At 44.7% G+C, this 14152-nt stretch overlaps 1 protein-coding gene and 1 long non-coding RNA gene across 9 annotated transcripts in view; one reads left to right on the forward strand and one right to left on the reverse strand.

Moving 5' to 3' along the window:
- Window positions 1–14152, forward strand: part of GGT1 (gamma-glutamyltransferase 1) — a 41488-nt gene that overhangs the window by 22306 nt on the left and 5030 nt on the right. For 7 of the 8 annotated variants that reach the window (XM_090120940.1, XM_090120942.1, XM_090120941.1 and 4 more), the window contains 5 exons: window positions 10411–10578; window positions 11213–11340; window positions 11568–11657; window positions 12221–12413; window positions 13320–13477. In XM_090120940.1, coding sequence (XP_089977066.1) covers window positions 10411–10578; window positions 11213–11340; window positions 11568–11657; window positions 12221–12413; window positions 13320–13477 — 737 coding nt within the window. Of the gene's footprint in view, window positions 1–8993; window positions 9296–10410; window positions 10579–11212; window positions 11341–11567; window positions 11658–12220; window positions 12414–13319; window positions 13478–14152 lie in introns of those variants that run through there. The other variant, XM_090120938.1, reaches the window with a different exon arrangement.
- Window positions 386–9085, reverse strand: LOC149915513 (uncharacterized). The gene is made up of 3 exons (XR_016458741.1): window positions 8251–9085; window positions 5837–7372; window positions 386–3049 (listed from the first exon to the last, which is right to left on the reverse strand). It is a non-coding gene; the product is annotated as an uncharacterized LOC149915513 (long non-coding RNA).

Here is a 14152-nt window from a genome sequence, read left to right on the forward strand (position 1 = left end):
GGTGTGAAATAGAGGAGTTGTTTCTTTCCCTGTGTTACATCTTTCCTGCTCTTTAGTTATGCTTTATGGAGGGTGTTTCACAAGCCTTCCAGCCCAGGTCAGTAGAGTGTTTATGCTCTATAGGGACTGCCAGATCTCAATCTACCTGAATGACTTTGGCTTCTCTCAAATCACCTCCATATTAATGAATGCCAGATCACAGGTGCCAGAGTCTTGATCTGTTTTGCAAATATAATTTAATGTACAACACTGGGTGAACTATTTAACCTCTGTGTGGCCCACTCAGCTCTTGAAGATGCCCAGTCTACAACCAGCTTGCTTATGGTCTTCATTCCTAATTGAGATGGAAGAATTTTGTGGAAAAGCTGATATTTAGGGTCAAGAAACAATTTTCCCATGGTTTCGCCTGTAGTATGAGTGGACGTCAAGCAATGACAAGTTTGCTTAACAGGTAGCAAGGAGGAAGGCTTGGAGGCAGGTGCAGGTACTGTGGGATGGTGTTGGGAGTTACTTCCAGAAGCAGAATGTGGGAGATGCTGAGGAGTCGGAAAGTAAACTGAGCTGTCGAGGACAACTGCATTTGTGTGTAAAGGAACAGATTCTGCTCAGGAAAACAAATATTTAGACATCTGAGGGACCAGAACAGTGCCTAGGAGACTGTGTGCTCATTGCCAGAACAAATGGCCCTCCCAGACATACGGACATCAAAGACCTGGTCTTTGTTATTCAAAGCTGCTCCACTGCAATCTATCTCATTTATTTGTAAAGCCTTTATTTAGCAAAAGCAAGTGAATCTAAGCAGGTGGTATGATTTTAATTTTTTCTACTGGAAACGGAGATCTTCTCTAAGTTCCACTGAAGTCTGTGGAAATCTCTTCAGTGAATGAACCTGTATTTTTTCCTGCTCAGATGTTCTACAGTCAATAGTTACTTAATGTGTAATAGGTACTTATGTGTCGATAATGTTAAACAAACCCTCTGCAAAGGACTGAGAAAGTCCAAACTTCAGCTGTGATCTGAGCACCTCCAAGTGCATGCAGAGGGCAGGCTATACTGAAGAAACCTCTGCCCTTGAGAGCAGGCATTGTATTTTTGCCCTTTCATTTTCCCCTTTCCGACGCTTCAGTATTATCCTGTTGTCCTATTTGCCTCCTTCACTCCCTCTTCTTCCATTTTTCCATTCCAGCGCTTTAGAGGTTATTCTTTCTCCTGCTATTCCACCTTCTTTCCTCCTCTCTTCCTTCATTAGCCCTCTCCCCTGTTTTATTCCAGCATGGTGAGGTTGAGTGAAGCCATGTCAGGCTGCTGAGCCGATTGCAGGAAAGGCAGCAAGAACACAGTGCCTTTGGTAGCCCAAGAGAAAGGCTTTGCAAAGATGAAAGGTCTTCGTAAAGCTGATAAATAAATGGTACGCATTAGTCTTGGAAAATTGAGATTGACTGAGCCTGGGTGGCGATCGATGAATTTATCAGTGAGGAAAGGTAATAAAAGAAGAGCCTTGAACAGTAACAATTTCCAGTAGGAAGGAACCGGAATGTTCGTGTTGATTATCAGATAGGACTTAAGTTTTAATGACCTGGTCCTTGTTCCTGTCATTGTGTACAGCTTTGATATATGGAGTTATTGTAGAAAGTCGTGGACCAACTTGAACAGAAGATAGGAAATAACATCCTTTATTATCCAAATCAAGAATGCTCTCTTGAAAAAATGAAATAGCAGAGCAGTAAACTGCTATCTCTTCCATGCTTCCATCCTCTTCATTTGGCTAGAGGATGACACAAGATATAAGGAAATCTCAGGAAATATCTCTTTGCACTGACCCTTCTTATAACCTAAGCTGTACAATCTACACATCATTATGCCTGTCATAATCCATCTGGGTACCTCATACCTCTGTCTAATTAGAAGTCCATTTAGATTTATCTCCCTTCTGCATCTCAAGTATTGTAAGGATCGTAACGACCTCATGAAAATCAGAATCTATTGGGATCATAACTTTATTAATGTTGCTGGTGGCATGAATTCAGCAGCAATAGTTAGTTAATGTCAGGAAAGTACAGCTTCAAAAGGCTTTGTCAGAATTTTCCCTCTTTAGACATATCTCAGTGATCTTACTTAGCAGGAAGCAGCCTTACACACAACTAACGTGTTACTGGGTCCTCAGAACCTCTCTGATGCTTGCATTGGGATAGCACTGGATTGCAACATTGTTCTGTTAGAGGAGAAATGTCCTCATGAAAAAGTAGCTAAGCTGCAAAGTGAGAATATCTCCTCCATTCTGATGATGTATTTATTGGAATATTAGGAAATGGAGAGCTTGGGTTGTGTGATCCGCAATGAAAAGAAATCTGAAAAGGAGACTCAATTACATGATTTATGTATCAGCTATTGCTGGTGTCATTTCCTGAAATCCTTACAGCAGAATCAGTATGTGATGAGAGATGAAGCAAAAAGAGAAAGCACCCAGAAGTGCCTTCATGCTTCCTGATGCTTTTCAGTACCCACAAGTTCCACACAAGGGCTCTGAAGATATTGCTTCATATGCTGCCAAGTGTGTTCCTGTAGAGGAAGAGGCAGAGATTTCACTCTGCTGCTCATGTTTCAGTAGTACCCACTGATAGAGAATGTCAGAGATGGTCACATCACGAGCATCACAATCAGAGATAGCAAGCCCTGCAGAAAGTACTTTTTTTCTTTTCTTTTTTTTTATTTTTTTATTGCAATGCACTTCCATGGACCATGCTATTTCTGTTTGAGGTGCGGCTCTGCTGCTTAGTCATAACAGGACAATGTATTGGATTAATGACTGCACAGAGATAAGTGACTTTCCCAAAACCACGTACAATTGAAATGCTGTAGCTGTACGTGTACATAGCAAACTATTTACCTACCAGAACCAGAAGTACTACCTTCAGATTTCTTAACATCCTCTGACCCCATCTTCAACTCTCCTACTTGTACATAAGTGAAAGAGTAACTTGCTGGGGAACATCCAGTTTGTTCCAACTCTGCACTGGTGAGGATGTGCCACAGATGAGACTGCACTGCCCTTAAAGAAAAGCCATAGGATTTGACTTTCAGCAATGGGGCAAAGAGTAAAAGTACTTTTCCCCATCCCTTCACGTAGGTGTGAGAGACTAAAAGTACATTTTAGTTTGTTTGGGGCAAAGAGTAAATATCTTTCCACACTTTATTTAGAGGGGTACTAGAAAGTCCCTTTTGAAGATGGACCCATGCTAACTCCCTTCCAAATATCTCAAGGATGGAATGCTTGTGTTTCATAACAAGAATTTGAATAGAAAGGAGATGTAATTTTAAGTGGAGAAGCTATGGCTTGTGTTCCCAAAGCTTTTACCTTTGGTGCTAAGACAGATTTTGTTCATGATTCATTGCAGTACAGGCACTGTCCTTCTAATGTAAGTAAGGATCCAGTGTGTCAAAGGTTGGACTGGGATGGAGGAACTGGACAGGTTTGGAATTGAGACATTAAACTACTGATCCTGGTCGGTTAAAAGATAGCATCTAGGAGAGCTGACTGGTTTCCAAGCAGATTTTGCTTCATCCAGTGTGTGCAGGACAGCCTGCTGACTGAAGAACCAGCTTAGGATGCAGGGGTTGGAGCCCTGCTTTGACCAAATTTTAGGCAGGCTCTGATTTGTCTGTGCTGTGTTCTGGATGGGCGCTGAACTCTCGTGTTCAAGCTGGCTCTGAGCTGCCTATCAAGATGTGTACAGCAGCAGGGAGATGAGCTTTCATTGCTGAGTAATTAGAGTTCAAGGGCAGATATTGCACTTTGAATTTGGGTTGTTGCTGGGGTTTATGCTATGCTGCTCAATGGCAAGTGAGCTGCAATCTTTGATCTGCAACAGGAAGCAGTGCAAACAGACACAGGATTATTGCTCAAAAGCTTCAGTGAGATTTAGTGGTAGAGGACAGGTTTCTCCATCTCTAGATGTCTCCTCTGTTATCCTCCCTGCTATGGGAATGGGTGGTAGAACAGGCAGTGTGTCATCTTATTGCAGCTGGAGCATTAAGCTGAACTAAAAGTGATGATGGTTTAAGGTAGCGTGTAGCTGGGATTGCTGAAGAACTGATCAGTGACCTTGTATGGCAGGTGGTTGGCAGAGGACACTCCAATCAAACGTTGTCACAGCTAAATCTGTCAGTGTGTCTGGGTTTAATCTGCAAGGCACACTTAAAAACCCAAATGCAAACTACAAGGGCACCATTTGGTTGGGCAAGAGGAGTACTGACCGTACTGGACCCTATGGAGATGGGCACTTGGTGTGACCATATATTTGTTCAGTTGCTTAGCCAGAATTTAAGAGCTGTCACCAAGATACAGGAAGATTGATCTTTGATGTACAAAGATTTGATTTACATGTAGTTTACATGCAGTAAAAGAATCAAAAAATGAATAATAATTCTGCTGGTGATAGACAACATTTATGAGTGCTAAGCTATGCATATTAAAGGGTGTTGGCTCTTGACTCTTCACCTAGTCAATGATTACTTAAGCATTCCTCCACTACTGTGAATGCAAAAGTAATGAGTTTCAATGGGTTAATCTCTGCAAGTAGAGCTGTACAAATATCAAATAGTACAGCAAGCTTTGGAGAGCTTTTAAGGAAAGACAAGTGCTTACTGCTAGTGCTACTGGAACGTACTGCTCAAAAAAGGGATTCACTGCTTCAGAAAGGATATTCAAAGGATATCAGTAAATAAGGATCTGTGCGAAAGGACAGAACAGATCAGTGGAAATACTCTTGAGAGGTAAGGGGAAGTTAGAAATGACATAAATTGAGCCATTATCCTCAGCCTTGAGGTGCTGTTTGGGTTTTCTTCAGCAGCAGAACATGGAACAGTATGTTTTTTTTGGTACATCAGATGAAAGTTTACATAAAGAGAATAATAGGACCTGACTATTCCATCTGAATAAGCCCAGTTCTAATAAACAGCTCCCAGTTTATTGGAAGAAGATATTCTGAAAACATATTTTGCAAGTGGTGGGAGAATAAAACTATTTTAATTAAACGTTTTGATTTTAAATTGGAGGTGAGTGGAACAGCAATGTTCTGAATGACTTTGTATCCATTTTTTGTGATGCTGGATTATCTCTGGCTTTGACATCATGGCCTCATAGAGTTCATCTGAAGCCTTTCTACCTGCGTGCATCTGTAAGACCTCAATGCCAGGCTTGAAGCAGAGAATGCTGAAGACTTAAGCTGTGCTTGAGGAGAGGGAGGCAGCAAGGTGTAAAGGGTGCAGGCAGTGGGAGAGGGGCTGACATGGAGGTGTTGGCTGTGCAGAAAGGTTGAATGGGGCTGTTGTATTTCTCTAGTGAAGCAGCAGCATAGGGTTAGTCCATGGGAACTGCTCTGTGCCACTGCTCTGGGCAGGACCAGTGCCCAGACCTGAGTTTGGAAGCCTCTTTGAGCTTCTTTATGGTTTGACTGAATTTTGCTTTAATTTCTTTATTGCTGGTGGAGATGAAAACTGCGTAAGACTTCAACTTGAATATCTCCTGGTGAGTGAATACAAAAATGTATTAGTTCTAAATTCTAGCCTAACACCAGAGCATAACACCTGTCTCATTCTGTGACCCCAAAAAAGGGCTTAGATTTAGAATATGTTTGTTTGTTTTGAATCCCAACTACTTCAGTATTTACATCACAGTTCTCCACAGCAGTCTGTGTAAAACTTGAATCAGGAAGGATTTCCTTTGTAAGCAGAGGCAGCTGTTGATCACTTGTTTCAAGTCTCTCAAGGGCATCATGTGGACAAAATGGGAATAGTTATGGAAAAAATGCCTGCTGCTCCCCATTGAGATCAGTACCTGGCAGGAGACTCTGCTTGTCTGTCTGCATGGGTGAGTGTAGGAGAACCAGAGTCCTGATCAGAGGCATCCCAGCTGCTGCTACTGAGTAAAAGGCCTAAGGGGAAAAAGTATTTAGCACATGAACTTGTAGATTGGAATCTCAAGTGCCTTAAGTACATGTCTTATTGCAGTAACTGCAGGGCAAGGCTGCAATAGGGAGGCTGATGTGAGAAAGTCAGACCTTTGTGTCTGACTACGGGATGGAAGGTGCAGGGGAACAAGCCCTTCTATCTTTGTTCTCAAAAGGAAAGTGCTTAGAAGCATATGTCTATTCCAGGGGAGCTGTGGAAGAGCAGGGTTACATGTGATGGCTAACAGAGTCACAAAGCTGTCTGCCATTTGGGTTAACCCAAACCTGTTGGTAGAAATACTGCATCTGAGCCAGTTCTGCCCAGGAATAAGTAGCCTGCAGCAGCTCACTGCTGCTTTGGGATTATTTGGGGAGAGATGTGAAGATTCCATTGCAGGGAGCTCTAACCTGGCAGGCAGGAGGCAAATTGGATGTAAAAGGTGTATTTATCATCTTAGTTCTGTCCTCGTTGTGTAAGGTGATTATCCTCTTGTCTTTGCATGATTATACCATATATTAGCCTTCCACAACCTAAGACCTGTGAATTATGTAATGAAGGAGTGCTTGGTTGGGAATGGACAACGTAAGCTTCAGATCTGATATATAAGGACAAGGCAGAACATGCCCTGGAAGACATAAAAAAAAAAAAGTTTTAGTAGGAAAAGGGCAAAAGATTCTGAAGAGTTAGCCAGCATCATGCTACATCATATGGAATTGCTAAAAAACAGAAATCTATGCAAAGGTACAGTAAGGATAGCCCACAGTAACAAATAGATCTCACTACCTTTTTTCCCTTTGTAAGAGGAAGGAACGGATAAACTCACAGAATTAGTTCTGGACTGCAGTAGTGTACTTTCTGTATTGCTTTTGTCCTAGTTTTCTTCAATGCAAGCTCTCTTGGAGCAAATAACCCCAGCTAATTAGCTGCTCAGAGGATGATGAGTCTGGATATTCATGCAGATGAAAGCTGAAGTTGCTGCCTGCTGTTCTTAGTGACAGCTGAGGGAAGTTAGCACAGTTATACCCATGGATTTAAACAGTCATCTGGCTAATTAGGTGTGAGCACAGACCCCAGGTGCTAAGGCTTCCCACAGGTGAACCATTTGCTGTTTGTTACACCACCTCTCCATGAGCTCCCAGTGATGCACTGGGGACCCAGCAACAGCTTGATGGGAACACATGTCACTTGCTGATGTCTAAATGTGGCCTGGCCCCATGGTAGGCTGCTGGGAACAGCTCTAGGAAGCAACTGCTAAAACAGATCTTGTGCAAGAAGGCAGGATGTGCATACCTGATCCTGAAGTGTCAGCCCAAGCAGCTGTTTTAGGGTCTTCTGTATGCTTCAGGTGGTTCCACCTATGTGATCAGTTGTGGGCACCTTCGTTAGGTTGTCATATAATGGTGGATTAATAATGGGACCTCTGCTGTCAGCCAAAAAAAAAAAAAAAAAAAAAAGCCACTGATGGTTCTCTGGAGCAATAAGGTATGATAACAATACTTCAATTCTTGGTTACTAATACCTGTTTAAATACGGTAATGTTACTGCTATGCATTTGACTTTGGGTTCACTCCCTCTCCTTTAGTTCTCCTGGGTTTTCCCTGACCCTGGCAAGTTCCCTATCCCTGCAGCACACCCACACACCACTGACAGAGCAGTTCAGATGCTCTGACCTCAGCCCAGCACTGCTTGTCCTATTGCACCAGGACTCCTTCAGCTCAAAACCTGCAGTTGTGTTTAAACAAAGCTGTGAAAATTGTGACATCTGACTGTGGAACGGTGGGGTTGCTCATACAGGTGTAATTGTACTCTTTGCTGGGTTCTGAGTGAATCTCAGCATTCACGTTACATTTCATGGCTAAGACTGGCTAGTGGATCCTTTATGACACTGGGAAATGAGCACGATGCTTTTAATGGCCTTATAGCCCCTCTCTCCAGAAGGGTTGCTGCTCGGACTGCAATGCTACCCAAGCTCCCAAACAGCTGCATTTGGCAGAGGTCTGGAGGTCTCCCTGCAGAAAATCATAGCTGCACTTCAGAGCTGGGGCTCGAAAGGAGCACGGGTGCAAAAACTCCACTGTTTGAGTAAGGAGATGGGACAGGTGTGGAGAGAGAGCAGGTATCTGCAGGCTTCTGATCTGTCTCCCAACTGCTGCATGGGAAACAAGAGCTGTTGGGTTCTGCTGTGCCACAACCAGAAAGGCAGTTTGGACTGCACACAGAACACAGGATAAACTGTGTGCCTGCAAAAGAGGTCACAAAGCTTGTGGGAGTTGAGCAGGAGGTTGAGGGGATTATTCTCACCTGAGATTGCTCTCTCTGCTGGGCAGGACAGAATGCCTGGGGCTGGCAGCCAGCTGGGAGCTGTGCCTGGGGCATGAAGTGAACTGGAGGGCTCTCCTTAAGGTTGGTGCACTCACCCAACAGCGTGCAGCACTGAGCTCTTCAAAGGCTCTTCAGAGGTAAATGAGAGAGCAGAGTTCTGAGGTCTGGTGCTCTTGCATGACGAGGCAGCAAATCTTCACAGGTGCACAGCTACAACAAGGCAGGCAGCCATGGAGAGCCATGCAATCCAAGGCAGGAGCTGATGGGTTAACATGTCAGCACTGGGCTGGGGTCACCAGGGGCTGTAGGGACAGCCCAGATGAAACAAAGTACCTTCTGCCTAGCTGGAGTGCAGATAAAAGATCCTATGGCATTTCTTGTGAAGCCTGGAGGAGACTGCCAGTGCTGAAGCCAACAAACAAAACTGTCTTTAAACTCTGAGGCTGTGTGTGAGCTATTGTTGGGGACATAATAGCTTCTCTGTTTCCCTGCGCAGCAACTGCTCTGCAAACACACCAGCAGTCTCTTTTAAAAGTAGTTGAGTGTAAATCAAGTTCTGAACCTGGAAAGAGGTTTCATCCATTTACCTTTCACTGACCTTGGTTGACATTGGTTTACAGAACAGCACATACAGCACGCTGACACCCTGATTTGAGTTGCCTTACTTGGAAGCAGACATCTTTTGTGCTCTGAGACTCGCAGAGAAAAGGCTTGGATAGAAAATGGATTTTCCCTTATTTGAAATAAGTAGAATGGGAGTGAGGCTGAGGGACAGCGCTTGCCAATCTCCTCCCTTTGAGGAGTGCTTCATTTTGGCTGGCCTGGCCTGTTTCCTCCTGTTAGGTCAGCATTGGCACACTCATTGCCTCCTTGCTTTGCAAGGCACCAAGTGCTGCTCCGACTGCTGGAGGTTCCTCTGCTTTGGGCAGCTGCATTGCCACAGAGGCTGGGGTTGGTGGATCTGCTCTTTGCTCCCAATGCCATGGATTGGTTTGTCTCTGAGGACAGCAGGTGCTTTGGTAAGGTAAAAGGTATCTCTTGGCTATTGCACAAATATAGTAGTCATGGTGATAACTGCATTGAACTGGGGGGAAGTTGGTCCCTGAAAAAGCTATGTTGAATTTAGGTCTTTTTGCTTGAATAGTCCTGTAAGGGGAAAGGAAATGGGTCAAAGAGTAGTTATTATTCATGAAGTGTCAGTCCTAACAAGATGTCAATGACTCTCCATCCCCTCAATAGCTCTTAACTTATCCTGGTGTGTGCCTGGAACACCCTTGCTGCAGGTCTGCTCAGTGTCCAATGTTCACCCATTGATGAACAGTAACCCTGTGCACCCCAAGAGCATCTTTGTGCAGGATGGAAAAATATGGAGATGTCAGCACTGGCAATTGCCTTCTGGAAGTGGCAGCCTCAAGGGAAAGCTACTCTAGCCTAGGATCCTGAGCAGGAGGGTGTTGTGGTTGTGGCCAAATAGTTCGGGTTAGTGATTAGGATGTGTGTTGTAGTGGTCAGTGAGGTTAAAGCTCTCCGTTTTCTCATTGACATGATGTGACTCAAAAACTAACACAGGTTGTTACCTAAGTCGTAGCTGCTGGTTTGGGGCTTTTTCATTTCAGGGACTTTAATACTTTGAAGCTGTTACCCAGGGGCTTCCAGAAGTTTCTGGAGTGCTCAGTGAAGTAGACTGCTCTGCAAATGGTGTGGCAGTAAGGGGTAAAGGGGAAGCTGGTAAAATCTTTGGAGTTGTTACGACAGTTGTCCTGCACAGAGAAACCATAACAGCAGTGCTCATAGGAAATATGAATCTGAGCATGGGCATCTATGAGAGGTCCAGGGAAGGAGGCAGCTGCTCACTGCCTGCAGCTCAGCAGTCCATAGAAACTCACTGACAAGCAAGGGCTGGAAAAGCAGGAAGAACATCACTCTGATGTACCTCTCAAGGGCAGAATTGGGCTCTCACTACCTCTGCTCACTCCTTCCAAAATCACCCATCCAGCAGCAGAGCTGCCAGCTGCTGGGGAAAGAGGAGAAACAGTGGATATGGAAGAAGACAGACGACAAACCTCCTCTTGTGCCTGATCACCTTCTCCCTAGCAGCCCCAGAAACAGCAAGGTTGATGATCCTGTCTCTTCCCACAGAAAGATGAGGAAGCGCTATGTGTTGACTGGGGTCCTGACTGCAGTCCTGCTGGGGCTCATCTTGTTCCTGGCGCTCTTCTTCGGGCTGCGCTCTGACTCAGAGGACACACACATCTATAAAAGGGCAGCTGTGGCTACGGATGCAGGGCCGTGCTCAATAATTGGAAGGTAATCACTAATTCTGCCACTGTTCTTGTTATCTGTGAAGCTCTCGCTTGAGACGAGACAAAACTCTTCTGTTTCACTGATGCACAGATGCGACCTTGGCAGCTGCACTCAGCTCCCTGTAGAATGAGGAGGCTGTGGGTAAACCTGGGCCCTTACCATTCCCAACCAATGTTAATGCAGTTGCTCAAAGGCAGTACAATACACAAAGATTCCCTAGGCACAGAAACAATAGGAATGGGAGATGCTTTTCAAACTCTTTTGAAATGCTTTTGTTAAGCTGTCCTCCAGTTCTAGACGTACATGCTGCAGATTTCAGGGCTCCTTATTCTCATGTATGATGGATGTGGCTGGAATGCCAGTCTCCTCCAGGTGCTTTGACACATCTTGCTGCTTTCAGGCTAGTTTGAATGTCTTTTTAATGAAGGTCAGTCTGGTCTGGGGACCATCAGGTTCTCTCATCTATGGTGATAGAAGCCCAAAGCTGTTTGTGGGAAACCCATAGATCAGGTGCAGATAAATGGGCATGAGAGAAGATTTGCTGTATCTGCTCTGATGAGGTGACTCCAGAGCTCACGGATAGCTGAGATTTCACTGTGGCCGTGTTGCCATAAGATGCTTCTCTTCTGCTGCACAGGGACATCCTTCAGCAAGGTGGATCTGCTGTGGATGGTGCGATTGCAGCTCTGCTCTGTGTAGGACTCATGAACGCTCACAGCATGGGCATTGGAGGAGGGCTTTTCTTTACCATCTATAACAGTACAGGTAAGCTACAGGGCTACACACATCTGGAATAGTTCTGCCCCTCCACCTAAAGCACAAAGGGGTGATTTATGCTACCTGAGTTAAGGTACTGACTTTCCCAATCTCTGAGGCTGTCCACAGAATAACTGCCAAGAAACTGCTTCGCAGTGATTGGGTTTATTCTGCACAGACTGTGACTGGTGCTGAGTTCAGAGCTAAACGTGATCTTCCTTCCTCTGTCTTTAAAGGAAATGTGGAAATCATTAATGCGAGAGAGGTGGCTCCTAAAAGAGCAACAGAAGGCATGTTTGGGAACAACACGCAGATCTCTCAGAAAGGTAAAGGCAAAAGCTCTTTCCAGTTCCCTTGATGGTGACTCCTGGAACTGGAGAGGAATGGAGCCTTGGGGAAGGGCTGATAAGCGTATTGAACTTCTGGGAGATGCTGGTAAAAACAGGATTGAAGCAAACTGCTGTGTCATTGTGCAGTGTAGACAGTCTATTGCAATTGCTGCTGCAATGTGACAAAAGAAATTTTGGTGTGTGCATGTCTGGACGTTGCCATATACATACAGCTGTGCCCTCTTACTGTAGTGTATTCAACTCTGAAGGACTGGGAACTGCAGGCAGGTATGATGCCTTCTGTGTTCTGAGTAGCTTTGCTCTGATACAGAAAAGTGAGAAAAATGACCCAAACACTTGAATCACCAGCTAGAGGGTAGAGATATCAATAATCCTGTTAGCATCGCATGCATGGGCTGAGCCAGTGACAGTATGCACGATCCCTGCTTAAAACCAAGGCCAATAGATAACCCCTCCTCTACACTACTGCTTTTTCTTTTTTTCTTTTTTTTTTTTTCTTCCTTGCTACTGAAGACTTACACATTTCTTCTCTGCTCCAGGAGGACTGTCCATTGCTGTTCCAGGAGAAATCCGTGGCTACGAACTGGCACACCAACGGCATGGCAAACTGCCTTGGAGAGACTTATTTCTGCCCAGTGTCAAATTGGCAAGAGAAGGATTCCCTATTGGGAAAGGCCTTGCATCAGCCATGAAATCAAAACAACAGTCAATTGAAAGCAATCCTTTACTATGGTAGGTAGAGCAGTTGCATAGAAAAAGCTGACTGAACAGAGATGGAGCTGAAGTAATTTCTGGGATAAATCTGATGGCAATGTTTGAATCCCTGGCCTGTCCTCATGCTCTGAGCACCCTAAGTTAATCCTACCTGTCTTTCGAGCAACTGCAAAGCATGTTCCTCTCCCTGAATATCTCCTCTGTTGTCAGGGTGTGAGTTTCTGGGTCATCTCTTCCTCTGCAGTCAGCCTTCCCAAAGCAATGCCTCTGATCATCCACTTCTGGCAATGATTGTGAGCGTGAAGGGTTTCAAATGCACTTCCTCTTGCAGTCCCATGGTGTCTATGTCCAGCTCGACTTGAGATCATGCTTAGTCTTTTCCTGCTGGCTGCAGGTTGGTTTGTAATGTAAATGGGATGCCTGTGCTCCTGTTCTTCTTTCTGGCAGGCCAGCAGCATCAATCACCTCCGTGATTGCTGATGAGGGAACTGGACAGGGACCTGTCTATTTGAAAGTGCTCATTAGGAATCCAAATGCATTCTCCTGTACTCACTGGAAGCTTTGAGCCTTGTAGCTTCATAGCCTGTGCTCTGAGCTGAACTGCTTGGCTTCAAGGACAGCGGTCCTTTTGGGTGTCCTGAGGCAGTTGTTAACCCAAGGAACAGGCAGGGAGAGTGGACTGCATCGAGACAAAGACTGACACTCCTTCTGCAGGCTTCACTAAGCAAATTCTGAGAAATTACTCTTCACTTTTATGTTCTATGAAAGATATCAAGACCCAAGGGGCATAGCTCAGGCGGTTCCTCCTCTCTCCAAGACGACAACGTGAAGACAGATTTGACTAAATCTGTTAGCTGGTACAGGTACACATGGTTTTGAACGTGTCTCTCACATCTGGTCTTCTTAATCTCCTTTGTCTGTCAGTGAAGTGTTCTGCAAAGATGGGAAAATCCTGCAGGAGGGCGATATTGTCAAGATGCCTAAACTTGCCAACACGTACCAGACTATAGCTGATGAAGGAGCAGATGTCTTTTACACAGGAAGCCTGGCAGAACAGATCATCGCTGACATCCAGAGTGTAGGTAAGAAACAGAACATCTGTCCAAAATAGCGTGAGTGACCTGAGTGCTGCAGCTTTGTGTGCAGGGAGGAGCTTTGACCTGCAGAAGCCTTGGAAGCAGGTCATGCCTGCTGCCTGATATCCCACCTCTGAGGTCTGTGGCAACAGGAGGCACAAAAGAAGCCATTAGTACTTCAATGGTTGCATTTGAAACTCGGTCAGAAATGGACAGTATATTTCTATACCGTAAGTCTAGCAAGCCTATGTGTTCCTGGACATAGTATAGTAGATGCATGGAGCCTGAGTCCATCGAGCTTCTACCTCAAACAATACAGACATGGTCCTTTATACTCTCAACGTGTTTAATCTCTCAGCACCACTAGATGGTGGTAGGATCCTATTCTTACTAGCCAGCGTTCCTTAGCTTCAGTGAATTTCCAGTGTATAGGTCATTTCCTGGCTTTATTTGTGGTGGCTAATTACTGTCTTCCCCTTTCTGATAAGAAAAGCATTGGAACATACATGTTTTTCTGCTTGTGGAGTAGCACAAAGCATCTGCACTCAAAAGCTGCATCCTTCTCTTGTAAACAGGGTTCTTAAAGGACATCTTGTTCCTTGACATTGCTGGTGTCCTTTATAGAAATAGATGGATCACCAGCCTTTTGGCTGCTGTAAATTAGTCCAGCTTCAATACTAG

The sequence above is a fragment of the Phasianus colchicus genome, chromosome 18 (assembly GCF_987193195.1).
Source record: "Phasianus colchicus chromosome 18, bPhaCol1.hap1.1, whole genome shotgun sequence".
In the NCBI taxonomy this organism is placed as follows: Eukaryota; Metazoa; Chordata; class Aves; order Galliformes; family Phasianidae; genus Phasianus; species Phasianus colchicus.